The sequence below is a fragment of the Marmota monax genome, unplaced genomic scaffold, assembly GCF_021218885.2.
Source record: "Marmota monax isolate L192 unplaced genomic scaffold, Marmota_monax_Labrador192_F-V1.1 WCK01_AAM20220418_F8-fsc00053, whole genome shotgun sequence".
Classification (NCBI taxonomy): domain Eukaryota; kingdom Metazoa; phylum Chordata; class Mammalia; order Rodentia; family Sciuridae; genus Marmota; species Marmota monax.
The window spans coordinates 10040247-10067744 of record NW_026693153.1 but is presented as its reverse complement, the minus strand read 5'-3'; the positions used below and the strand labels follow the sequence as shown (position 1 = coordinate 10067744).

The 27498-nt window shown below is 34.9% G+C and overlaps 1 protein-coding gene across 10 annotated transcripts in view; it reads left to right on the top strand.

Moving 5' to 3' along the window:
• The window catches only part of Epha6 (EPH receptor A6), an 850021-nt gene that overhangs the window by 608608 nt on the left and 213915 nt on the right, over positions 1 to 27498 (top strand). For all 10 annotated transcript variants that reach the window (XM_058582915.1, XM_058582914.1, XM_046455343.2 and 7 more), the window contains one exon: positions 17879 to 18064. In XM_058582915.1, coding sequence (XP_058438898.1) covers positions 17879 to 18064 — 186 coding nt within the window. The remainder of the gene's footprint in view (positions 1 to 17878; positions 18065 to 27498) is intronic.

Here is a 27498-nt window from a genome sequence, read left to right as displayed (position 1 = left end):
CAAATCAAATTAGATCAAGGAACTAGGCATCAGACCAGAAACCTTGTGCCTACTAGAAGAAAAATTAGTCCCAACTCTCCATCATGTCATCTTCAGAACTACTTCATCAATAAGATCCCTAAAGTGCAAGGAGTAAAATCAAGAATCAATAAATGGGATGGTATGAAACTGAAAAGCTTATTCACAGTGAAATAAATAATCCAGAATGTGAACAGAGAGCCTACAGAATGGCCACCTGCACTTCAGATAGAGTATTAATCTCCAGGGTATAAAAGAACTCAAAAACCTTAACAACAACAAAAAAATAACCCAGTCAATAAATGGACAAAGGAATTGAACGTACACTACACAGAAGAAAAAATACAAATGGTCAACAAATATATAAAAAAAAAAGTGTTCAACATCTCTAGCAACTTGAGAAATGCAAGTTAGAACCTCACTGAGATTCCAACCTACTCCAGTCAGAAAGGTAATAATCAAGAATAAATGTAAGAGTAAATTCTGGTGAGGATATAGGGGAAAAGGGACACTCATATATTGCTGATGAGACCACAAATTGGTGCAGGCACTCTGGAAAGCAATATGGAGATTACTCACATAACTTGTAATTGAATCACCATTTGACCCACTTATCCCACTCCTTCATATATATCCAAAGAACTTAAAATCAGTATACTAAAGTGACACAGTCACATCAATGTTCATAGCAGCTCAATTCACAATAGCTAAACTATGGAACCAATCTAGGTGTCCTTCAACAGATGAATGAACAAAGAAAATGTGGTATATATACACAATGGAATATGACTCGGCCATAAAAATAATAAAATCATGGCATTTGCTGGTAAACGGATGGAACTGGAGACTTTTATGCTGTGTGAAATAAGCCAATCCCCAAAAAACCAAAGGTCAAATATTCTAATATGTGATACTGACACACAATAAAGGAGAGGAGGCAAGATAGAAGTTCTTTAGATTAGACAAAGGGAAATGCAAGGAAGGGAGAAGGGATGGCATTAGGAAAGACAATAGAATGAATCCAACACAACTTTCCTATGTTCATATGTGACTACATGACCAATGAAACTCCACATTATGTAAAACTGTAAGAATGAGATCCTGAGTAGAATAAGTTATACTCCATGTGAGTATAATATGTCAAAATGCACTCTACTGTCAAATATATCTAAAAAGAGCAAAAATTTTTATAAATATTTTTAAAAAGATGCTTAAGATAAACCTACAACCTGAAGGTAAGAAGAAAACTACCATTATGAAAACATGTAAAATTACAAAACCCAATCAAAAAGCAGATATACAAAACATAAATACATAAATAAACATTATCAACATACTAAACCAGAAGGATAATCAAGATATGAAGGAAAGAACAGAAGTTATTCAAAACAAAAGAAATTCAACAAAATTACCGTACAAAATTTTTACTCTTCATAGTCAACTTAAATGTAAATGGACTAAATTCTTTAGTTAAAACATACAGCCTGGCTAAATTGATAAAAAGAGAGAGAGAAAGGCCCAGAGATATGCTATCAATAATAAAACTGACTTTACAAGTAAAGACACACTCAGGGTGAAAGTTTGGCAAAAGATATTTCACACAAATATATACCAAAAGTAAACAGGAGTAGCTAAAATTTTATTTTAAAAAAATAGACTTTAAGAGAAAAGCTGTTTAAAAACAAAAGAAGGTTGCTCTGCAATTATTTAAGGATCATTTCAATAAGAAGCTATAATAATTGTATATGCACCTATTGCTGGAGCTCCAAATTTTGTAAATATATATTACTACCTCTAAAGGAAGAGATGAGTTCCAAGACAATAATAGTGGGTGACCTCACCACTCCACTTCCATCAATGGACTGATCATCTAGACAAAAATCAACAATGCAACATGAGATTTAAACTCTAATATAGACAAGAAGTTTAAAATAAATAAAATAAGTCCTAAATAAGTAAAATCAGAGATTTAAAAGGAGTAATTAAAATATTAATAATATAATAAAAATTAATTAAGATATTAAAATATTTATATACAAAGTGTTGTTAGGTAGGGACTATTATGAACATCTATATATATCATCAAATTGAAAAACCTAGAAGAAATGCATAAATTTCTGAATACATATAACATTACAAAACCAAACCATGAAGATACTGAAAACCTGGGCAGACTGATTAAAAAATAATGAGATTGAATCAATTTTTATAAAGTCTCCAACAAAGAAAAGCTCAGGGCCCAAATGGAATCACCCATAGACTGAAATATAATCTCATTTTAGTATATATTCTTTCAGTCTATTTCCTAAGTATGAGAAGTTTACATTTTCTTTTCATAAATTTGTAAAAACACTATATAATATTTTGCTATACATACTTAAGGCAGTTTTATATTCACTTATTATAACATGCAGTTTCCATGTTATCATAGAATATGACTTATTTTAGTAGCTTTATAAAGACTTTAAAATCAGTCTCAGTTTTTTCCATTATTTTTGAAAATTATACTTTACCATTGAGTATCATATGAGTCATTATAGAGCAATATTTTTGCAATTTAAAATTCATTACAATTTCAGTCAATATAATAATGAAATAATTAGGACTTATGATACTCTTATTTAAATAAAGCCCCCAAAAAGTGATAAAATAAGTTTTTTTTCAATGAATATATCCAACCTAACAAAATTCTAGTTTATATTTTTTTCTCATTTTAATGTCATTAGATTTGTGTTTCTTCTTACAATCAACAACATTTATAGTTTAATGTTTAATTGTTTCATTTCTGGAAGTATATGTAGTAATGAGACGTGTTACAATCTAGGTCTCAGTGAAAAAGTGTTTTTAATAAATAAAATAGTGAAGTATAGATTTCTCTAAAAAAAAATAAATTGTGATGAATGTCCCTGAGAGGAAAACTGACTGAATGAAATTTTAACTAAAATAATGTTTACATTAGTGAAAATGGAGCATTAATATGAAAACATACTTTTTCATGTTTATTATTCTGTTAGAACATCTGCCTATTATTATCTCTGGAGAATAAATAAAAACACATTAAAATGTCTACAGTTTTGAATCATGGTTTAATTTACAGAGGTGTTGGCGATTATCTATGAATATTTTCTTTAGCTTAAGATAAAATGATCTAATAATACAGTTTTATTTATAAACCGTTTTTATAATAAAGCTAGGGAAAGTCTTTATTGCTGTTAAGGACTCATAATATCATTTTTAATAGTAATTCAGGACACTCACCGGCTTTTGTAATCAAGATAATTATCTATGTACTTCGGGAAAATACTTTTTCTCTCATTTCTTAGAGCATTTGACCACTACAGTTGGAAATCCACTAATTTCTCTTAGACATGGTTTTCTAAACATTATCCTTCCACTGCAAATACTGATCATTTTTATTGCTTGACTGAATTCCAAAATGTTTTATTTGTGCTAGTGCAGGAATTCTCACATACTGGGATAAATGATGGCCTCTCATGCTTGCCTCCTCAAGCAACTCTTGAAAATGTTTAGTTTGTACTTTCACATGGAGTTAAATACTCAAGCAGGTGTCTGTCATGAGGACACCTGTCCAATCAAACATTGAGTAATATTAGCTATCCAAGGTATTCACTGTGACAGACACTAGGGGATCAAAAAGAAGGCAAAATCAAATCTCTGCTCTCAAAACTATCATGGTGTAGTGGGAAAGACAAATGAATAAAAAGTCACATTTAATATGAAAAGTGCTGCTGATAATGATTACAAAAAGAAACATTAGAGAATATTGAGAATTCCTGCCTAAAAGAGGATATTATTCAGCCTAATGGGAACTAATATTTGAGAATTCACTCTGTGCCAAGCTATGCTAAGTGCCATCTATATATGACCAAAAATTAGTGGCTTTTAAAAAATTCACACATTTATTATTTTACAGTTCTCTGGACTAAAATGAGGATATTGGCAGGACCAATTCCTTCAGAGGACATCAGAGAAGAATCTGTGTCTTGCCTTTTCCAGTTTCTAAAGGTCACCTGCATCCTTGTCTTATGGCTCCTTCTCTGCCTTCAAGACCATAATATAGCATGTTCAGACCTCTCTTTCATTCTCTTAGCTCTGTTTCCATCCTCCCATCCTTTCACTGGCTTTCTTGCCTCCTTCCTATAAGGACCCTTGTAATTGCCATCATACTCTCCATATTCAGGATTATTAACTTTATATAGCTATAAAGTTCTTTTGCAAAGTAAGGCAACATACTCACCGGTTTTGTGAATTAGAATATTGACCTCTTTGGCAGGGGCATTATTCAATGAACCATGGCTACTCAGTGAATTATTGGATAAAGTAGGAAAAAATAGATTTTAGGAGATGTTATGAACTGACAAGTGTCCCCCACCAAATTCATATGTTGAAACCCTAACCTCCAGTGGAACTGTATTTGGAGATAAGACTTTTAGTAGATAATTAAAGTTAAATGAGTTCATGTGATCGGGTCCCAATCCAATAGGATTGGGAGACTTGTAATAAGAGGGAGAGAGCAACGTCTTTCTCCCCACAAGTGTGCACCAAGGAAAAAACCATGTGAGGACACAATGAGGAGGTTGCTACTTACGAGCCAGGAAGGGAGCCCTACAAAAACTGAAATCAGCTAGCACCTTAATCGGGGACTTTCCATTCTCCTCAATGGTAAGAAAGTAAATTTTTGTTATTTAAGCTAGCCAATCTATGGAATTTCCTGTGACAGCCTGAGCTGACTAATAATACCGAAGAAGATAATTGGAGACTTGCAGGTGTTAATACAATATACAGTTCAAGAGAGAAATCTGAGGTATAAATGTAGACTTGAAACTTAACAGCCTAAAGGCGGTAGTTGGTGGTAAAGAAAGACATTAACCTGAGATATTATGTATACTAAAAAGAGAATATATCTGGGAACAGAGCCATGCATTTCAGGCAACACAACTATCAAATTCTCTAAGAGTGCTCAGCAGATGGTTAAATTAGCCCTAAATTTCAATTGCACTATATATATATAGCTAAAGGGCAGGTGGAAGTTGTGGTAACAATAATGGAAGCTACTAGAGACAGTTCGAGGCATTTTATGTATCTTTACTGCCTATAACTCTGCAAAACACAGTTAAGTTTTATAGACAAAGGAACCCAAGACTCAAAGACATTGAGTAATTTTCCTGAGTCACAAAGATGTTTTCAATAGATTTGATTTCTAACATGATTCTTCTGATAGCACAATGGAAAAATCAATTTTGATAGAAAATCAAATAGAACTAGTTTTGAAATGCAAATATTTCTTAGTCTAAAGAGGTGCTCTTTCTATCTACCCTCAGGCAAGAAAGCAGGTTGATATGAGAGCCTCTCTGGTTGAGGGTGATACATTGAATGAAAAAACAAGGTGGTGTGGGGGTAGAGCTATCAGTGCATTTGAAAAGTTAAAATATTATGAGTAAAAGTGTTCATGAAGAAAGTAATATACTAGACTTTATGATATCAGAGGAGACAGAATTTCAATTTTCTTGAAGACAGTGCTATATTTGGGAGCATGTTTTAGCAGAAAAGAAAACCTACCCTCAAAGAAACAGTAACAGTTTGGAATGTGGTGTAGGGAAAAATCGGTAGTGTATTATTTATGCTTCATTTGATAGGGAAGTTAAAAGACCTCACTCAGGTTTTGAAGAAATCCTGCTTCCTAAACTAGATTTTATAGACTTTAACAATGAAGCATACTCAGAATGGCATATTTAACATATCCTTCATGGATCAATATGATTTTCAGACACATGTTACATAGAACTTTTAAAAGATTCCAATAGCTTTACAAATTTTAGACATTAATTTGTACCTCTCAAGTAGTAGATAGGTAGTAGCTATTAACTGACAATGATACAAAAGCAGGAAAAAGTAAAATGACTTCCTGTAATGCTGTACAACAAATTAGTGGTAAAGCCAGAGAAAGAAGCCCTAATATCTAACATATTGTCCTGCCCCATGTGTTTGTCCACTTCTGATTGACAAGGCTTGTTAAGCAGGAGAAATTTTCCATTATCTTGAACTTTTCTGTGGAGTCAGAAGCATTGTCATATCAGTTCACCTGGTGTTCAATTACAAATTTTCTTTAAAATGTCATTCTTTTTTTCATATGTAGAAGGTATGCTATGTATCAGGAACAAATCAGACAGAATTAGTCATAAAGATACTGGTATCCATCTTTGATTGACAGGCAGTGAGTGAATACAGTTGGTTAAGTAACTCTCCTGAGAATATTAATAATAATGGAATTTACGTTAAGACCTCAGGAGACTAATATATTCCTCTAGAATAGAATTAAAAATCTAATGATATATGTTTTTTTCCTCTATGCCTTTTTAAAAACTCTGTTTATGACATTTAAAAAATATTTTCCCTATTACTTTTACACACAGAAAGGGGAGTGTATTATGTTCAGTTGGTCTTTAAAAAAAATTAAAGAAACTGAAGACAAAAGATATTGGGCCATCTTCTTACTCTGTAAAACAAAAGGAAAGCAAAAAAAATTTATGCAAATTTTTAAAATGTTATTATATTTGAAAACTCTTCTATCTCTACATCTACTCCAAGATAATCTAATTTTGAACCTAGATTTGTTGTTTTTCCCCTCATTCATTTATTTCATTCATACAGCAAATATTATAGAGGTGTTTACTATGTACTCAGGATAGTGGGAACAAGAGATAGCAAGACAATCAAGACCTATGCCATCATAACTAAGATTATAATTGATAGGATAGAGTCATAGGAAAGGGTTTAGACAACTAATAAATGAGTAAACAAATCAGATATGGCTTACAAGGATAATTCAAATAGTCAAAATCCTAAGCAGTAATGTGGTAATATTCTTAAGGCGAAGTGCACCAGGAACACACTACACTTAAACAATTTGTGTTTATTACTCATTTAAGTAAAGGAAAATTCACACCATGGAGACCTATAGTATGTATCAGCAAGAGTATTAGAACTGATTTAGGTTTTGGAAGGGTGATTTGGGAGAGGGTCTTAGGTAGTATGGATTTGCTTTGAGCAATGGCAATTCTATGATTGTATATCCTTTTTATTTTATCTTTCATTGATGTGATGAGACAGAAATCTTGACTATAGTGACTCCATTTTGTGAAAAAGCCATGCCAACTAGAAAGGTCATGACTGGGACAAGTTGTTTTTTCCTTTTGTTGTGGAAACCCTCGAGAACATTGAACTATCTAATTGGACTCTGTTTCTGTAACTGGGGTAACTGGGCTTATTTTGATTGCCTAAGCCTCCTGCCGCCTGACTGCAATCTCCCGCTTCTGTAACTTGGCTTGATTGCATTGGCTAAACCCCCTAACATCCCTTTTGTGTTTTTTTTTTTTTTTTACTTAAATATGAGGCCAAACTGAAGGGGGTGCGCCACTCTGACGATCTCGCTTTTAGAGAGTAGAGTGTCCACCGCTGACCAGCAATAAAGGCTTAATTGGAATGGCAATGTGTGGGCTGAGAGTTATTTGAGGGTCTTGGTATCGGTATAACATTGACAAATGACAGTTGTACATATTTATGGGATATGATATCTCTATTTAGTTATATTATAGAATGATTTAAAATAAAATAAAATAAATAAAAGCCTAATTTAAAAAAAAACACCGTCTTACATAATTATCACTTTATAAAGTCAAAGCCTTAAAACCTATTTTTTTAGCAATTTTGAAATATAAAAAGCTTTATTTTAGTCATCATGCAGTGCAATAAATCAGGAAAGTTTATTCCTCCCATCTTACTGAAACTTTGTACACTTCAATAAATATCTTCCCTATTTCCATTCAAACTCCCTCAGGATCTGGTAACCACCATTCTACTCTCTACTTCTATTAGTTTGACTTTTTCAGATTCTATACACTCATAGTACATATCCTTCTGTGCATTGATTATTTCACTTGGCATAATGCCCTCCAGGTTTATTCATGTTATTTCAAATAATAGAACTTCCTTCTTTACAAAGGCTGAGTAATATTACATTGTATGTATATGTATATATGTATATATGTGTGTGTGTGTGTATTTCACATTTCCATTCCCCTTTTTTAGTTTTACTTTTTACTTTATGTATTTTTCTATAAAAGTTGTCTTTTTTATAAATAATTTCAAAATGTGAGTATCATGAGGTTAAATATGAGATTCTTTAAAATCCTCTTAAAAACTACTCAGGAGAAAAAGCATCAAATGTGCCTTCTTGTAATTTATGTACTGTCAATAGACTACAACACAATTTCTGTTTAAGCCAAATATACACATATTTTTCCATTAGCATATATGTTCCATAAATTAACAGAGACAGGTATTAGGCATACACATCGTTTTTCTGAAAAGGCTCAGTCATTTGGCCAAATGATAAAATTGTCAGTTTGTAATATTCATGTGTGTGTATCATTTAGTATTGTTTTCATCATGTTTGCTCTTATATTTTGATGTACATTTGACTCATCATGGTCTACTAGTTGATACTAGTAGCTGATGCATTTTATCACTTTGAAGTGTGAAAGCCTTCCCATATTTTCCTCATCCACATATTCAATGATGAACACCCAGGCTGTCGACATATCTTACCTATTTGTGAATAACACCACCATGTATAAGTAAGTGCAGTTATCATTTCAGCACACTGATTTCATCTTCCTTCCGTATTTATCCTGAAGTGGGATGGCTGGATTGTGTAGTAATTTTTAATTTTGTGTAGAATCTTCGCAGTGTCTGCCATATGTCTATTTCCTGTCAACAATGCTTAAGAGTTCTCTTTTCCCCACACCCTCCCCAACACTTGCCTCCTTTCATCTTTTTTCATGATAACCACTTTAACAGGTGTGAGGTGATATTTCACCATGCTTTTAATTTGCATTTCTCTGATTAGTCATAATGAGCATTTTCTTCGTATACTTATTGACCATTGTATGTCTTCTTTTGAAAATATCTACTTAGGTCTTTCATCCATTTTTAATTGAGGTCTTTGTGTTCTTGCTGTCACATTTTTTTGAGATTCTTATGTATTTTGAACAGTAGCCCTTATCAGATGTATGGCTTGCATATGTTTTCTCCTACTCCATGGGTTGTTTTCTTTATTGTTTCCTTCGTGATGGAACACATGAATTTATTTCTGGGTTTCCTATTCTGTTGCATTGCTTTCTTTGTCTGCCTATATGCAAGTACCATTCTCTGATTCCCATAGCTTTGTATTACATTTTGAAGTCAGGTGGTGATGCTTCCACCTTTGTTCTGTTTGCCCAAGACTGATTTGGCTATTCAGTGTCTTTTGTGGCTCTATATAAATTTTACCATTATTTTCTCCATTATTTTGGAAAATGAAATGGGAATTTTGATGGGGGTTACATTGAATCTGTAGATTGCTTTGACTAATATGGCCATTTTAGCAACATTAGTTCTTCCAGTCCATGAACACAGGGTACCTTTTCTTTTTCTTTTTTTTTTTTTTTTTTTTTTGCTTCATCTCCTATGATTTCATCAATGTTTCCTAGTTTCACAGAGTATTTTTTATTAAATTTCTCATTTTGTTTATGCATTGGATTCTTAATTTTATTTAGTTATTCATATGTATTTTCTCGCCTTTCCTTGCTTCCTTAAAATGACTATTTTAAATATTTTTCTGGAAACTCACATCTCCCTTTCACTGGAGCTGCTTATTGGCACTTTATTAGTTTAATATTACAGTGTTACTTTTGCCTCATTCTTTGTTATTTACATAACTATGCATTAGTGTGTGTGCTTTTGAAGGAGCAAATTCCTCTTGCAGTCTTTACACTCAGGTTTTGACAACTCGGCTGCTTCTCCTGTAAGACTTCTTGGCTGATGGTGTTGCCTCCAGCACCACAATTGAATGGGGTTGTATCTGGGTCTCATAGCTGGTGCTGGGTCTTCAGTGGAGACTGCAGTTGGTGGCAGTGTTTCTAGGGATTCTTGTGGGCATAAGTTCTGTATATTCCCTGGGTGGACAGGACTGTCTTCAGGACCTTGATCTGATGAGGCTGGTGCTGAAGTGATAAAGGATTGTTTCAGGGTCTGCAGAAGGCAAGTCTGTTACCACATGTACTGGTGGGTGTGGCTTCTTCCAGATCTCTAATAGAGCTCCAGGTGGATCAGCAAATGGGTCACAGGCCTGGCTATACTGTGCTGGTGGTATATGGCTGAAATGGGTTTGAATGGAGATACAAAATTATTTCCAGATCTACACCTGAGACTGAAATCTTCAGGCCTCTTTTGAGGGAAGCAAGCATATATCTCACTAATTTCCTGTCTCCTTCTGAGTTCCCATTTGATCAGATTTGCTCTCAGACTACAGTGGAGAAGAGTTATAGCCAATTTATTAGGTCATTTCAGGACCCACAGTGGTTCCAGGTTCAGGAAATAAGCCTTTAGGAGCACTTCTGGATATGCTTTCCTCTGGATCCCCACGTGGACTGAACTGCTCTCTGCAGGCAAGAGTGGCCAGAATCAAAATCCAGGGCCACTTGAGAATGCACTGTGGAATAAAGTTGGCAAGACTGCCATGGAGACTCAAACACATCTTCTGGTGGTGCCCCAGCTTTGCAGTTCTGCTCCTAGACTGCAGATTGGAGGGACTGAAACTGAGGTTCAAGGTTATTTTGGAATGTGCTGTAGGAACAATGTTGGCAAGCCTGACATGGAAGCACAGTGGGGAATATAGGAGCATTTTTTGAGCAATTCCCTAAACAGTCAGGATAACTCCAAGGCTATATATAGTAAAGAGGGGCTACTGCCTATAGGACTCCTTTGCTGTGTGGAAGAGATCAGCAAGACTGCCTCATTAACAGAAATGGGTGAGTCTTCTTTGAGTCCTGTGCTAGCAATTCTAAGCTGGGACTTGAGCCAAGGGACCATAGAGCAACACCACAGGATAACATTCAGGCCTAATGACAAGACCAAATATCAGCATGCAGGCAGACTTGTCTGCAAGGTGCTTTGTTCTGGATTCCTCCTAGAGGTTTTGGCTACTAGTTTTGTTTGCAAGCTCAAGGCCAAATGGGTCTGTATCCCAACCATCTGGGGAATGGTCATTTTTAGGTTCAAAGCTAGACTTAACAATCAGTGAATCTGACAGCTATGTTTGGAACCGTCCTCTCCAAATAATTTTCCTAGGTCTTAGGCTCTAGTGGAGTTTTACACCTCCTAGCTGAATGCCATAAAGAGATCTGTGTCCACAGAGAGAATTCTTGTATGGGTGGTTGCAGAAAAATTAGAACCAATTTACAAGGTCATTCCAAGAACCATCTTACTTTAATTGCCCCTTAGATATATGTTATAATTGCCTTCCATTCACCCTGTGGATGAGGGAGGGATTTCCTTGCTAGTGTTCTGGAGATGACCACACACAGTACTTTACGTTGGACAGATTAGAAGGCACAATATTTATTAATCTTATATACACACAGTCCAGGGGAGGAAGACACTACACACCATGCACGGCCACATGGAAGTTGGAGTGAACAACTAGGATTGTGGCATGCAGGCTTCATAGAGTCAAGAGGGAGGGTTACCCCAATTCACTAGGGAGTATGTGATTGTCTCGGTTGAATCATTCCACAGGTGGGCATGAAACTGAAACCTACTACTTATGGGTGAGGAGGAACCTGGTCTGTTTGATATGAAGGGTTGTTTGGCTCAGGGACCTTATCTGTAGCAGTAGAGTGGGCAAGAGAACTTGAAGCAGGATATTTGATTCCCTCCCAGGTTCCTCCAGCTATAGAAGCAGCACATAATATTGGTCCTATATTTAAAGACTTTAATTAATCATACTATTGGGGGGGCTAGAATTAGAAAAAGCTATAATTGTGGGGTTTTTTTCTCTTATAAGTAACACTAATTTTAGCCAAAAGACATGAATATTTGGTATTTTGAGTGGAACAGTGCACTTGCCTCTGTCTGGGCTTAGACAAAATTATGAAGTGGTTCTGCTGTCATTTTGTTGTTGTCTCAAAGTAGACTTGTCTGAAGTTGTTATTGTATTTGAGAGAGTAAAATAGTCTCACTCTCAGAGCCAGACTGACCTGTGAATGTTAGGGGGTCTCTCTCTTTTTTTTTTTCATTTTTTATTTTTCCATTTAGAAGGACCAATTGGTAAGAGGCTAGGTTCAATGAAAAGTGGGTGGTCAGGGAAAGTTTTATGAATAAGAGCTGTCAGAGCTCAGCCATTTACTGCTAACAAAGAACTATCCACACAGAAAAGGGTTAGAGAGGTATAATAGAGAAGAAAAGGAGATGAATCCTAGTAGAGAGCTGTCCTGTCAGGCCAACAGCAAGTATGAGGAAAGAAATATTTAGACTTATACAATGAAAACTACAGAACCCTAAAGAGAGAAATAGAAGAAGATCTTAGAAGATGGAAAAATATACCCTGTTCATGGATAGGCAGAACTAACATCATCAAAATGGCGATATTACCAAAAGTTCTCTATAGGTTTAATGCAATGCCAATCAAAATCCCAACGGCATTTCTTGTAGAAATAGAGAAAGCAATCATGAAATTCATATGGAAAAACAAAAGACCCAGAATAGCAAAAACAATGCTAAGCAGGAAGTGTGAATCAGGCGGTATAGCGATACCAGACTTCAAACTATACTACAGAGCAATAGTAACAAAAACAGCATGGTACTGGTACCAAAACAGGCAGGTGGACCAATGGTACAGAATAGAGGACACAGAAACCAATCCACAAAACTACAACTACCTTATATTTGATAAAGGGGCTAAAAGCATGCAATGGAGGAAGGATAGCATCTTCAACAAATGGTGCTGGGAAAACTGGAAATCCATATGCAACAAAATGAAACTGAATCCCTTTCTCTTGCCATGCACAAAAGTGAATTCAAAATGGATCAAGGAGCTTGATATCAAATCAGAGACGCGCCGTCTGATAGAAGAAAAAGTTGGCTACGATCTACATACGGTGGGGTCGGGCTCCAGATTCCTCAATAGGACACCCATAGCACAAAAGTTAATAACTAGAATCAACAAATGGGACTTACTCAAACTAAAAAGTTTTTTCTCAGCAAAAGAAACAATAAGAGAGGTAAATAGGGAGCCTACACCCTGGGAACAAATCTTTACTCCTCACGCTTCAGATAGAGCCCTAATATCCAGAGTATACAAAGAACTCAAAAAATTAGACAATAAGAGAACAAACAACCCAATCAACAAATGGGCCAAGGACCTGAACAGACACTTCTCAGAGGAGGACATACAGTCAATCAACAAGTACATGAAAAAATGCTCAACATCTCTAGCTGTCAGAGAAATGCAAATCAAAACCACCCTAAGATACCATCTCACTCCAGTAAGATTGGCAGCCATTAGGAAGTCAAACAACAACAAGTGCTGGCGAGGATGTGGGGAAAAGGGTACACTTGTACATTGCTGGTGGGACTGCAGATTGGTGCAGCCAATTTGGAAAGCAGTATGGAGATTTCTTGGAAAGCTGGGAATGGAGCCACCATTTGACCCAGCTATTCCCCTTCTTGGTCTATTCCCTAAAGACCTAAAAAGAGCATGCTACAGGGACACTGCTACATCGATGTTCATAGCAGCACAATTCACAATAGCAAGACTGTGGAACCAACCTAGATGCCCTTCAATGGATGAATGGATAAAAAAAATGTGGCATTTGTACACAATGGAGTATTACTCTGCATTAAAAAATGACAAAATCATAGAATTTACAGGGAAATGGATGGCATTAGAGCAGATTATGCTAAGTGAAGCTAGCCAATCCCTAAAAAACAAATGCCAAATGTCTTCTTATATATAAGGAGAGTAACTAAGATCAGAGTAGGGACGAAGAGCAGGAGAAGAAGATTAACATTTAACAGGGATGAGAGGTGGGAGGGAAAGGGAGAGAGAAGGGAAATTGCATGGTAATGGAAGGAGACCCTCAGGGTTATACAGTGGAGGGGGTAGAGAGAGAGGAGGGGTGGGGAGGGGAGAGGTGGGGAGGGGAGAGGGTGGAGGATGGGAAAGGCAGCGGAGCACAACAGACACTAGTATGGCAATATGTAAATCAATGGATGTGTAACTGATGTGATTCTGCAATCTGTGTATGGGGTGAAGGTGGGAGTTCATAACCCACTTGAATCAAAGTGTGGAATATGATATGTCAAGAAATTTGTAATGTTTTGAACAACCCACAATAAAAAATTAAAAAAAAAGAAATATTTAGTCTTGCTTAAGAGACTTGATTAAAAAAATAAATTAAAAAGTAAGAAAAGCCTCAGGAACATGGTTATTTGCTTCTTTGGTTCTTAAGAGATTGGAGGAGAGGGGGAGCCAGCATCTCAGAACACAGGGAGTAAATTTTTTAAAACCTCCAAGTGATTGGGATATGACAGGCCTCGAAGTGGGTTGTCATTCACCAGCTCACACTCCCCTCACAATTCTAGTTCAGTTGTATGGGGATGTTTTTGAAAATCCAATACTAATTGATATTTTAACATGACCCTGTATATTATGTAACAAAATTACTTGTCCAGAAAGGTTTTACCACTATCCAGGGAGATAGATGGGGTTGTTAGTTAGCAAATGCTCTTGTCAGTGGCAGAAGATCAATTATCTTAGATATAATTTTCTTTGCTCTCTTGAAACTGGATTGAGTGTAGTGATTTTTTCTAAACTGTCTAACATACAGCATATTTCAGATAGGTCTCCATTTTCATTCAGTAGTAAAGGATTCATAGGATACGTCTTTGTCATCCCATCCACCTGGCCATATCCACTTGATGTGTTTGAACATTATAAAATGGTTCAAAGACATCTTTTTACCAATGGGAAATTAACATGCTAACATAAGAGAACAGTAGCAATAAATAGCCTACAGCACAGAACAGAGGCTATAAGGATGGATTCTAAAGCCAGACTAACTGGTACAAAAGAGAACTCGACCACTTCCTAGCTATATCATTATGGACAAGTTACTTAACTCATGTGCCTTAGTTTCCTCATCTACAAATAGAATAATACAAGTATCATCAAAGGTTTGTCGTGGAGAGTTATGTATTGAATTCTTTGACTTGGCACATGATAAGCACTGAATAATCTAATAATGATTGCAACTATATATTGGGAAAGAAAATATTAATAATAATAATTAACACCATATCCTTATGGTCAGGAAGTTAATTATGAACTAACCAGTATTTGTAGATGTTCTCAGATATTATTGAGAAATAATTTCTCTTACTTAGGGTTAAGTTATATACAGGGCTTCTATTCTTGCTACAAAGGCAGTCACATAATTAATCCATTTGGGACAATATCCAAAATTATACATTTAACTTTAAGTATATTTTTTCTTGTCTTTCTCATATATCTTATATATCCCAGCATAATGTGGATAAGAATTTTAATACATTCTGTAGCTGAGCCATTTGGACTTTTCCTAAAGAATGCACTGGGAGTCTCAGATCTTTAATTGAGACAAACCATATTTAGTGCCAATGAAATAAGTGTGATAACAGCTTGATCATGCAGAACTTGACATGAAGAAAACACCTGCCTGGTGTTAATAAGATACATGGATTTTAGACAACAGAAAACCAAAGAAAATTTCCACTATATCTGTCTTGATAAAATACCAACAGAGTTCTCATTTATTTCATTATATTCAAAAATTCATTTGAATTCCTATGAAATGTGAATAGGAAAATCACAGTGATTATGGTCTCATACCAGGTGATAGGTGAATTTTTATGAATATGAACATATTTTTAAAGGCAAAGTAAAAGAAAAAGAGAAAATAAAAAATTGTATTTTTCCACATATTCATTGGAAAAGAACAATGATCTGAGGATGAAACTCAAATATCTTACTATGCTTAAATATTAACATATACAACACCTTTTCTCTCAGGGTCCAGAGCCTTGAAATAGAAAAACATTGAAATTTTCTAACAGTTGTCAGATTTTGTATAAGAAAACATCTTTTAAATATCAAAAACATAACTAAGTAGAGCAAATAAAAAATCAAAAACATATTGCTAACATAATTGAAAAATTACAGCTTCCTTTTCTGGGAAATACAAACATCCATCCTCCAACAGGTTGAGACCATCACTAAGTTAAAAAATACTATTCTAGACTCTGATGCAAAATTTGTGCAATATTTATAATACCCCAATATCATAGGCAGTGAATTTTATAGAGAAAATAGTTTAGTGTTTTGGGCATATATTTTTCTAAAACATGTATGAGAACAAACTATATTGTTAGACTATTTTCCATTGCTAATGGATATGTGTGCAAAACTTTAAGGAAGAAATGTTTGGTCCTATTTACTTTATAGTTTTTTTAAAAAAATAATTTAGTGTCTATATCAAAATATAGTTAATTTTCATGTGTAGTCAGCAGTTAGTTGACTGTGATAAATTGGTCCAAAGAAAATATGGATAATTGAAAGTTATGAGTGCAAAATTTTAATTCAATCTTCTGCAATCAAACTTATATTATATCCAACAAAGACTAGAACTGGTAACTAATAGATCAACTGAAGACATTTAAATTTTTATTCCTTTCACCCTTGCAAAGATTTAAACAAATTATTTTGTGATTAGCACTTTACAGTTTATAAGCACTGTCACATATATTCTCATTTTTTTATTGTCTTTCCAATAAAACTCTGTAATTCTATAATGTCCTCATTTTATAAGTAAATAAATTAGGGATCAAGCATCATGCTTCTAAGTAAATGCAGGTGATTAACCCTAGAATAATTAACATTCTAGAATTTTAGGCTTTGTTGAATGGATTGCATTGCACCTAGATTGCATTGCACTTCTTTCCCGAAATAACAACTCAAGTCTCCTTAATGCCCAGAGTCCACATCATACTCTTTACTGTTTCCGACTTTTAATTCTTTCTCTTTCTTTTTTGTATTCCCTCTGTGCACCCGTCTTGAATGTCCCTCCCACCTTCTCCAGGAAGTCCGCCAGCCCCTGCTGCTCTTAAGGAATACAACCTTTACACAGATTGGTTTGAGAGTTCCAAGTGCATCATTTATGTACATTCAAATTCTGCTACTAGACTGTGAGCTCAGGAGAAAACAGAGACCAAGTTTCATATTTCTTTGAAACTCATTTACAGGAACCTAGTATTGGATATATATGTAGTAAATGCTTGATAAATAAAATATTTGGTTATTATTTAATCTACCCAGTGGAGTGAGTATTGAAACATAACTCATCTTGCTGTATTTGTATTTCCATGCATGTGGCTTGTAATTGAACCTATATAATTACTAATTGTAGTTGAGTTCAGTGTGTTTTTTTCCAATATGCTCATACATTAGTTGACCCTACCATTGATTTCTAACGGTCAGTGAAGTCCAAGCCTGTGGCCTGGGAATGAAATCAACCACACTGCCTGATGGATTCCCTGAATAGGGCAGGCATGTGGCTCATATATCAGAACTGAGAACCAGAACAGGAAATGTTATATTGTGATTGCTTTTCTATAAGAATTACATTAGCATCACCCATTCTGCTAGTCATAATTTCTCAAAAGATCAGGGATTTCCTGTGGTACACAGCATATGAAAATGTATTCCATTTTATGTAATGATATAAATGTAATATAAATGTATATGCTGTCAATCAAGCATATTATCCATACAAACTTAATTTTTAAGAATGTAAATTTTATGTGAAAATAGTACACTTGAACATCTCTGCCTTTTAAAAAATGTATAGCATTGTATGACAATTTGCTTTTTCTGAAATATAAACATTTCTGTTTGACAAATAACTCCTTTTGTTCATATTTTAAGGTGAATTTGGAGAAGTCTGTAGTGGGCGTTTGAAGACACCAGGGAAAAGAGAGATCCCAGTTGCTATTAAAACTTTGAAAGGTGGCCATATGGATCGGCAAAGGAGAGATTTTCTAAGAGAAGCCAGCATCATGGGTCAGTTTGACCACCCAAATATCATTCGCCTAGAAGGTGTTGTCACAAAAAGTAAGTTTCTGATTTTCTTCATTATTTCTTTTCTATATCAGTCTGAGATTTTTAAAATTTGATAACAATAGCACAGTCATTAAGAGAATAACAGTTCAGATATCATCAGATATTACCCCTCAGAGACTTGATACTAAGCTGTGACGTTATCAGAGTTTGCACTGGTCACCAAATAGCTTCAAAATGGTATTACCTGTAAGCCATTGCTAATTTAACCTGAAGTAATGAATGCAGAGTAAAGCATTATATGTATGTTTTTTCAGTCAAAATTAATGGAAGAAAGTTTCAATATTTTGGATCATTAAGGTAAAATACTACTGTTTAGAAATAAATTTTATTCATCAATAGAGAATGCTTTATCTAGAACAAAACATTTCAACAAAAAGTTTAGTATGGAGACCATCTACATAAATAGCAATAGAAATAAATTGTTAAAATTGATATAAAATGAAGAAAAGGATTATAGACTCTGAAGTAAAAAATACTGCTTTTACAGAAATAATGGGACCAAGGCCATTCCTTCAAAAGGCAATTTCTAAAATATCCAAAATTAGTCATATACTCAAAGAAACATATTGATATATATTCACTTTTATTTGAATGATAGTTCATAAAATGCAATAATATTTCTTCTTATTTTATTCACTAATGAATTACACATATAAAATCCAACACAGACTGGCATTAAAATTTTCTTGAAAATAATTACAATCTTTGAAAGGGGTATATTCTTTTACAGAACAGAAATTTATTTTTAAACACTTTAAATAAAGTTGAAATTTTATTTCAGATTTAGAAGGAGAAAAGCATAAAAGCTTATTAAAATCGTGTAACTGGCCCTCTTACTAAAATTTCTCATAAGATGTCGAGCAACATGCTGCCCAAAGGCAGCAGATTACATACAGCCATGAAGTTTGGAAGGCAAAAAAGAGATTTTGACAGCAGGAGTTGTAGTGGACTGTTAGTGGGCTTAATGAGGTCTTTTAATATTATGCTCTGTGTAACTCTTCCCCACACTCTGAGCTTTTCCATATGTCTAATTTGGCCAATGAGACATTAGGAAGTGTGAAACAAGTGGAGGCACTTTACATATTATTGCAACACTCCTTCCTAATATGCAGCACTGCAAAGCAGAGGAGTATTGAGATGCTCCAGTCCGCAGCCACATTGGGAGCTCCGTGCAGAAGCACTGAATGACAGCCTTGTGAGTGAAGCATCTCAGATATTTCAACCACACCCCTAATCCCTATCACCACTGACACCAGATGGCTTCAGCTATAGCCTCCTTTTGGAGCAAAGAAGTTACCCAGCTCAGTCCAGTCAACCCATAATATCATAACAAAAAATGAAATGTTTTTTTTTAAGCCACTACATTTTTGGACTGCTTGTTACACAGTTGTGGATAACCAAACACATAGACTCTAGTTAGAATTCAGCTCTTGTAATTTAAAATTAGTGCTGTTTCAGGTAAATTATTTTACAATTCTAACCTTTACTTGCACTTCTATAAAATGGGGTGGAAATAACCCATTACCATATTGAATAAAGCACTTCATATCTTCTCTTCTCTGCAGTAAAGCAGTACTTATAGCAAAGGAATACTACAAGAATTAACTGTAAATGTATAATGCACTTAGCATCGTGTGTGACTCATGGTAAGCCTCATTTAACAGGAACCATTATTGGTACTATGTGTATCAGGCATTTTACACAAACATTTTACCATTTTACCTTCACAGCAGCTCTTGCATCAATATCCATATTTTAAAAATGAGAAACTAAGACTCAAACAAGTTAATTAACCCACATAATTAACTGCTAACCCAAAGCAGCAATATTGGTATCAAACAGAAGTCTGTTTAAATGCAAGGGTTTTCTTTTCTCTTTTGCTATGTCGCAGTGAGTCAAAGTTTTAAACTTTAATTACTTTACCTAAAGTAAAGCAATGCTCAGTAGTGCACGCCTGTAATCCCAATGACTTGGGAGGCTGATGCAGGAGGACCACAGGTAATAGAAGCAATCCTAGACAATTCCAAGACCCTATAATATAGACATTAAAAAAGGGCTTGGGTGTAGCTCAGTGGTAGAGCACTTGCCTAGCATGCATGAGGTCCTGAATTCAATCCCTAGAACTGCAATAATAATAATAGTAATAATTAAATAGATAACAATCTGAATTAAATAACAGTGATTTTCAAAATAGGAAACATATACCTTAAATTAATCCTAAAAGGAAAATTAGAAAAGAGCCTGCTATGCATGATACCCAGTGAAGAATCAAATCTAAATGAGAGAAACTGAGAGACAAAGAAATACATGTTAATTATTTCATTTATATTTTCTGACTTCCTCGTCATTAATTTAGCTTGACCATGTCATGTTATTTATTCTGTTTTATATGGCAATCAGAGGATAATTGTGCAAGAAAAATATAATTTTGGAGTTATGAATCTTTGGAGTGTATTTAACATAACAATTTAATGTCAAAGTCTGTTTATATGTGATTACACATGAGATATCTTGAAATAAGTGTTCAACAAAAAAATTGAAGATAAAAAAAATATCAGATCTGTATTTTTGATAAGTCAAATTATATGTCTTTTTCATGTATTCCCATGTTTTTACTTACATATTCTCATATATATGTAAATTAGGGCCTATGATAAGGAAAAAGATGTATAGACCTATGAAATGTAGGATTATAAAACCTAAATCATCTGAATAGATTTAATATGATAATCTGTGACATCTGTCTCCCAGTTTGAAATAGTTTATTTCATATAAACATCCAAACAAGGAGTACAGTGATTACATCTTTAACAATCTTATCCAAAAATGAGACCAGTGACCTGTACTTAGTTAAATTTATGTGATCCATGAGTCAAAATCCTTGTCACATTTCTTTAAGAAAAAAAGGAAATAAAATCCCATTTATATAATAAACTGAGAAAGGATAGATTTAGTATGCTCTTGAGCAATAATCACCTTTATAATTTTAAACTTGTAAGAGTGAGCCCCCTGTATGAGTGGTGTGGTGCTGCCAGGGTGGGTGGTGAGAACAGAGAAAGAAATAATTCCCGCAAAGATAAGTGGGCATGTTTATACTGTTATCATCTTGCCTCGAGGGCTATGGATTTGCTAGGAGAAAGGCAATAAATAAATGAATGAATGCCTCATTCCCATAAATACATGATAATTGTTCCAAGATTGCCCTTAAGTAGCTAAGAGATAGCTAGCAATTAATGCTCCCTGAAGATCACCCCATTACATAAAAGATAATACTGATGAAGATGAAGATGCAGTGTAGGTTTACAAGGGCATATTTGTAGAGTATCCCAGGGCCCCAGAAACAAATGCATAGACTCTCCATTAAAAGTAATGCAAAATTATATATCAAAATCTTCATAAAATCATTTTATAAATTCTTAATATGTATACTTTTAATCTTGTAGTTTTTTTTTCTGAGAGATATGTATTATAAAGTTCTTGGGAATGCTTTTCTTTCCTTTCATATTTGTGCATATAACTGCTTTTATTTTAGATGCGAAGGTTAAATGTTTAAAAGATGTATTATTCAAAAGTGTTTCTGATAAAATTTGAACCTATTTATATGATACACATCACAATTTCATTAATGTTAAGATACACCTGATATAAAAAGAGATTAATCAGCCTATAACTATGTGCTTAGAATGTACCTTTTCTCCAAGAAGCAGATAAAAGTCATCAGTTAGATGACAGACTTTTAGCCATAAGTAGCATAAATAGTAGCAATTCATAACAAATAATGTATACACCAGTGTCATTAACTATACAACTCACAAAAAAAGAGCTACCCTTCTTAAAAAATCAGAATTGCAGCACAACAATGAAGAAATTCAATACAATAACTACACTTCAGGAGACTGGGCCCTGCCATTTGAATTCATGATGGTGGAAGAACCAAAAAGAGAAACAATGGATAATAGCAACTATATTTAGGTATATAATTATATCTCAACTAAATCATAACTCCAGTAAGAAGTAATAAAAGCAAATCAGGATAACATACAAATTCTTAAGCATAACTTCATTTCACCATATGACCTTCACAGTATTAAAGGTACAATAAAAAGTTCTGAACCTGCTCAAATCCTCTTTAATTACTCAAGATTACTGTGACTTCCCTCCAGGGAGTTTGGGGGGGCCACATGGAACATAACTAGAAAAATAAATTAAAGCTAGTCAAATACCTTGTAGTAAATGCATAAGAACTGCTTCTTCTAACTGATGACTTTTATCTTGTAGTCTGCTTATGAAATAATAGACATTTCCCAAGATTTCCACTATTACTTTTGCCACTGATATATCTTCTTCTCTGCCTCGTTATATTCAGACAAGTCGTATGACCTCTTTAGGCCTCATTTTATTCCTTTGTACAAAAGACGAGAAAGTGCAGATTAGACTAGAATCCGATAAAGGTCACATCTAGCTCTAATATTTTGCGATTCCTTTCCTTTGACAAAAGAGGAGAGTCATGAAATGTTGGTGCAGAAAATTTATGCCAGTGATAACTTATCACCCCAACTTTATTATAACTTCAGATTCAAAGTGATGATTCAAAGAGATAGAAAAGGAAGAAATGAGAAGTACCTATATTAAAATTTTTGAGTTATAATCTATAAGGTAGAAAGTTTAAGGGTAAAAATTTCCCATGAGGAAAATCAGAGTTTGGAAACTGTATTAGCTCTCCATCTTCAATGGTTTAGACCTGGAATGTCTCCTAAATCCTCATACATTGAAGTCTTGGTCTATAATGCAACAATATCCAGGGTTGGGGTTTTGGAGGAAGCGAAAGGATCTTTAGGGATGTAATCTTTTCAGTGGATTAATCCATTTTATGGATTAATAATTTGAATGCACTACAGGAAATAGGTAGAAACTGTATGCAGGTGGGGGCATGGTTGAAGAAGGTGGATCACTGGGGGACTATATATTATGTCCCTGGACTCTTCTTCAAGCCTCTCTTCCTCACTGCCCTGAGCTGAGCAGCTTTCCTCTGTCACATGATTCTGGTATGATGTTCTTCCGCACTTCAGTCTAAAAGCAATGGAACCAGCCAACCTTGAAATGAAACCTCTGAAACCTTGAGCCAAAAACAAACAAACAAAAAACACCTTTCCTCCTAAGTTGCTTATGTTAAGTATTTTGATTGAAACAATGAAAATCTGACCAACACAGAAACAATCATTATAACAAAATACCTGAGGTTATTAACTTATAAAAGAAAAGGTTTATCTTGGCACATAGTTTTGTAAGTTCCAGTTGTGATTGATCACTTCCTTTGTTCTCTTTTGGGTCTGTGATAGGGCAGCACATCCTGCTAGGAGCACGTGGCAGAGCAGAACTACTTACCTCAAGGCCAGGGAACAAAAGAGAAAGGAGTCAGGGACCTTCAGTCCCCTCAGAGGGCACACCCTAATGGCCTAGGGACCTGGTACTAGGTTCTATTACCTCCTAATAATGTTACCTCAGAGACCAAGTCTTTGACGTTGGGGGATTAATGAACATCCAAATTGTAGAAGATATCTAGTATAAATCATAAGTGGTTAAAATGTTCTGTAAATCTGTTTCTAGTAACAGACATTAGATGTTTGTTTTTTCCTGTGATTTGGATGCTCTGAAGGGTTTTCCAAGAAACATTTGCTTAGGACCGCTGCTCATCAGGCACTATTATTGATTAAAACCTAGAGATATAGAAAAGAAGCTACCAGTGCTCTTGAGAAGCTCATTTGTTGGTGAGAGTCTACTGAGGCCAGTATTTCCCGATGCAGTGTAGCATATGCCATTTGGGATGAAATTATTCATTCATTAATTCATTAAATATTTACTGAGTTCTCATTCTTCTAGTCACTGTTAATACAATAATGAAAAAGAAATATCCACTAGAGGAGACAAAAAGAATTATGAATATATAAATATCATTTTAGGTAAAAAGCAAAAACTGAATTCAGTAAAGGAACCAGACTTAGGTGTGATAGGAGAGTATTCCAGGCAGAGGAAACAACTAGTTCTAAGCCTTTGTGCTAAGAAAAAGAATTTGGTTTGTTAGGGAAACATCAAATAAGCTGGAGAAAAGTAATGACAGTGTAGGTTACATAATGGAATAAAAAAGTACCAGCAGAGAAAATTATAAGGAGGTTAGTACAATAATCCAGTTGAAGAGTAATGAGAAAGTAGGTTAAATAAATATAAAAATATAAAAAGAAAGGAATAGATTTGAGAACTATTTCTAAGGTTAAGAGACTTTAGTGACTATTTGATTGCATAGGGGGAATGAGAGAGGAAGAGATGTTTTTAAATGACTCCCAAGTTTATGGTTTCTATAAGTAAGAAAGTATATTGGAAATTCTGTTGAGAGAACAGATTTAGAGATAAAATGATCTTTTCTGATTTGGACATGTTAAGTTTGAGGTGCCTGAGGTTTCCAGAATGCCCCTCAGGCCTGGTTGGGAGTCTAGGCTTTAGGTGCAAGTGAAAGAGTACTCAACAGATAGGGGATGGTTGGTGGTTGAAGCCAGGGGAAGGATGCAATTACCCAGAAGGTGGAGGAGAGCCAGTACTAAGAGGCACGCTGAAGAAGAGAAGTTCATGAAATGAAAGACGGAAGAGCAACCTGAAAGAGGAAGGACAGGTTTCCAATGATGAGAGAAAGGTCAATAGAATAAAGTGAACTGGGTAGCCACATGTAATAAGGATTGAAAAGCATCCTTTGGGTAGAGTCATCAGGAGGGCACTGTCCATCAAGCTCATTGAGAGGGCACAGGATGCATTGCAGTATGGCATAGAGCAAGACACGTGAACACTGTGATGGAACTGGTAGCTTTTGAAATGCAAATCAGATACTGTTGATTGTTTAAATTTCAGATATTGAACATTATTTATTCATTCAAGTGGTACTTATTAAGTACTGAGCTGCCATGTGCTCAGCTCTTCTCCAAGCATTAAATATTCAGCAGTGAATAGGAAGTCCCGAGTCTGGTTTCTCTAGGTCTGCCTTCTCTGATTTCATTCATCTTGAATCCCAGATTGCATTTATTCTGAACGACAAAGATGTTGCCAAATTTATTCTTATTTCTCCTATATTTCCTTTCCTTTTCTAAACCCCTGAGGAGATGAGATAAAAAGTATCTTAACCAGGTACAGAGTCAGATAACTGTGATATGAAGACTGTGGTTTCTGGAAGACTCACCTTCTTAGCTTCTTCTGTAGTTAACAGCTACTTTTTTGCCCCTGTGACTTAATAAGTAAGATTACCTCGCGAGGGGGTGCATAGAGGGCTAAGGTGTTATTAAAAGTTTGAAATAATTCCTGGGATGTATATGAAAGAGAACTGACCAGGAACTGAGGAGGAAAGATTATGAGTATCTGTTTTAGTTAGCTTTTTTGATGCTTTGACCAAAAGGACTGACAAGAACAACATAGATTAGGAAAAGTTTATTTTGGTTAACAATTTTAAGAGGTCTCAGTTCATACATGGTCAATTTCATTGCTCTGAGCCTGGACTGAGGCAGAACATTATGGCATAAGCGTGTAGCAGAAGAAAGCAACTGAGAACATGGCAATAGGAAGCAAAGAGAACTCTGCTCACCAGGGACAAAATATATACCCCAATGGCATGCCCCCAGTGACCTACTTCTCCAGTCATACCCTACCCACCTAGAATTAAGTCTCATTCAATTCATATCAGTGGATTAATCAGTGATTGCATTACACCTTTATAATCTGAAAAATTTTGCACTGTCTCATACATGAAATTTTGGGCAACACTTGAAATCTGAATCATAATAGCATCTCTGAGCAGTCAGGGACCTGGAGATATTGACAAAACTTGCTGCCCTCTTATCAATGAGGGAATCGGGGATGAAATAAAAGTGGGAAGAGGTGAAACCCATCAGAAGAGAGGCACCCCCCCAAAAAAAAGATGTTTTTCTGTACTTTCTCTCTTCTACTAGCCTTAAAGATTTACCCCTTGCTGTTGCTGAAAATAGTGATGAATTATTCTTTTGTAATCTCTGGACTCTCAAGGGATTCATAGAACATTAACTGCAAAGTTTCTACTTTTTAGAATTATAATGTATACATATTGATAAACAGAAAACAAACCAAATGTGACTGTAACCGATAATAAAAAGATGACAAAAACCTGGTGGCCCTAGTGTCATACTTTGTTCAAACAGTACTGGGGCTAATTGGGATCACCAGCTTGTTTTCTTTCTGTCAGAGAATATTTCCCTCCTTATAAAAGAGAATAAACCTTTTTTGTATTCAGGAGAAATTTGTTCTTATACCTTCAGTATTGAAGCATTTGAGATTTCTCAAGGTCATTCACACTAATCACCTCCCTAGATCTACTTCTAACCTGCTCCTTCCTCCTGTGGTTCTCCTTGGGTCCCTAAACTATCCTGCTAATTATTGGGTAGATAGTAATAAGTAGTAACAGTTTAAAAAATCTAGTAACAAGTTGTTAAGTATGAAGGTAACACTGTATACTCTAAGAACTAAGAGAGAAAAGGGAATGCAAATGAAATTTTATTCACACATATTTTCTTTTAATACCCCCAAATACAATTGAATGAAGCCATGTAGAGGGTGAAATCTTATTCATTTCAAAAAGGAAAAAAAAAGTCCTTTCACACCATCCATAAGATAAGATTTGTTCTGAGTAAAGAGTGTGATAAATCTGAATTTGGGAAAGACTGTAGATAAACTTGATAAACCCATATAGCAGGCACGAATTTGCATCTATGAATTCAAGAGAATAAAAACCTACCTGCCAGGCTACAGGATTAGACAGTCAGTCATTACTGAGGAACCTTCACCAGGTGTTTTATGTAGGACTAGATAACAACCAGCCAAGTCTTAATCACTGAAATTTATTATAAGATCCTCTCTATATTATTTCTAGTAAAATTATCCATGAAACTAATAAATGGAAATCTAACAAGGCCCTCATTGAATCATAATTATTGGTCCTGGGTATTGAACTCAGGGCCATCCATGGCTCCATGGTAAGGACGTACTATACAAGTAAGCTGAATACCCAGACCCACTTTGATGAACATGGGCACTTTAGTATTTGTTGTTTGTTTGTTTGTTTTTGAAAGAGAGAGAGAAAATTTTAATATTTATTTTTTAGTTTTCGGCAGACACAACATCTTTGTTTGCATGTGGTGCTGAAGATAGAACCCAGGCCACACGCATGCCAGGCGAGCACACTACCACTTAAGCCACATCCCCAGCCCTTAATACTTGTTTTTGCTGCTGCTGCTGTTGTTGCTTTGTTGTTGCTGGATTGTTATTATGACTTTTCTTAAATGTTTATTTTTATATAATTTCAGATTTACAGAAAATGTTGAAATAGCATAGGTCCTATATAAATTTCAGTAAGTTTC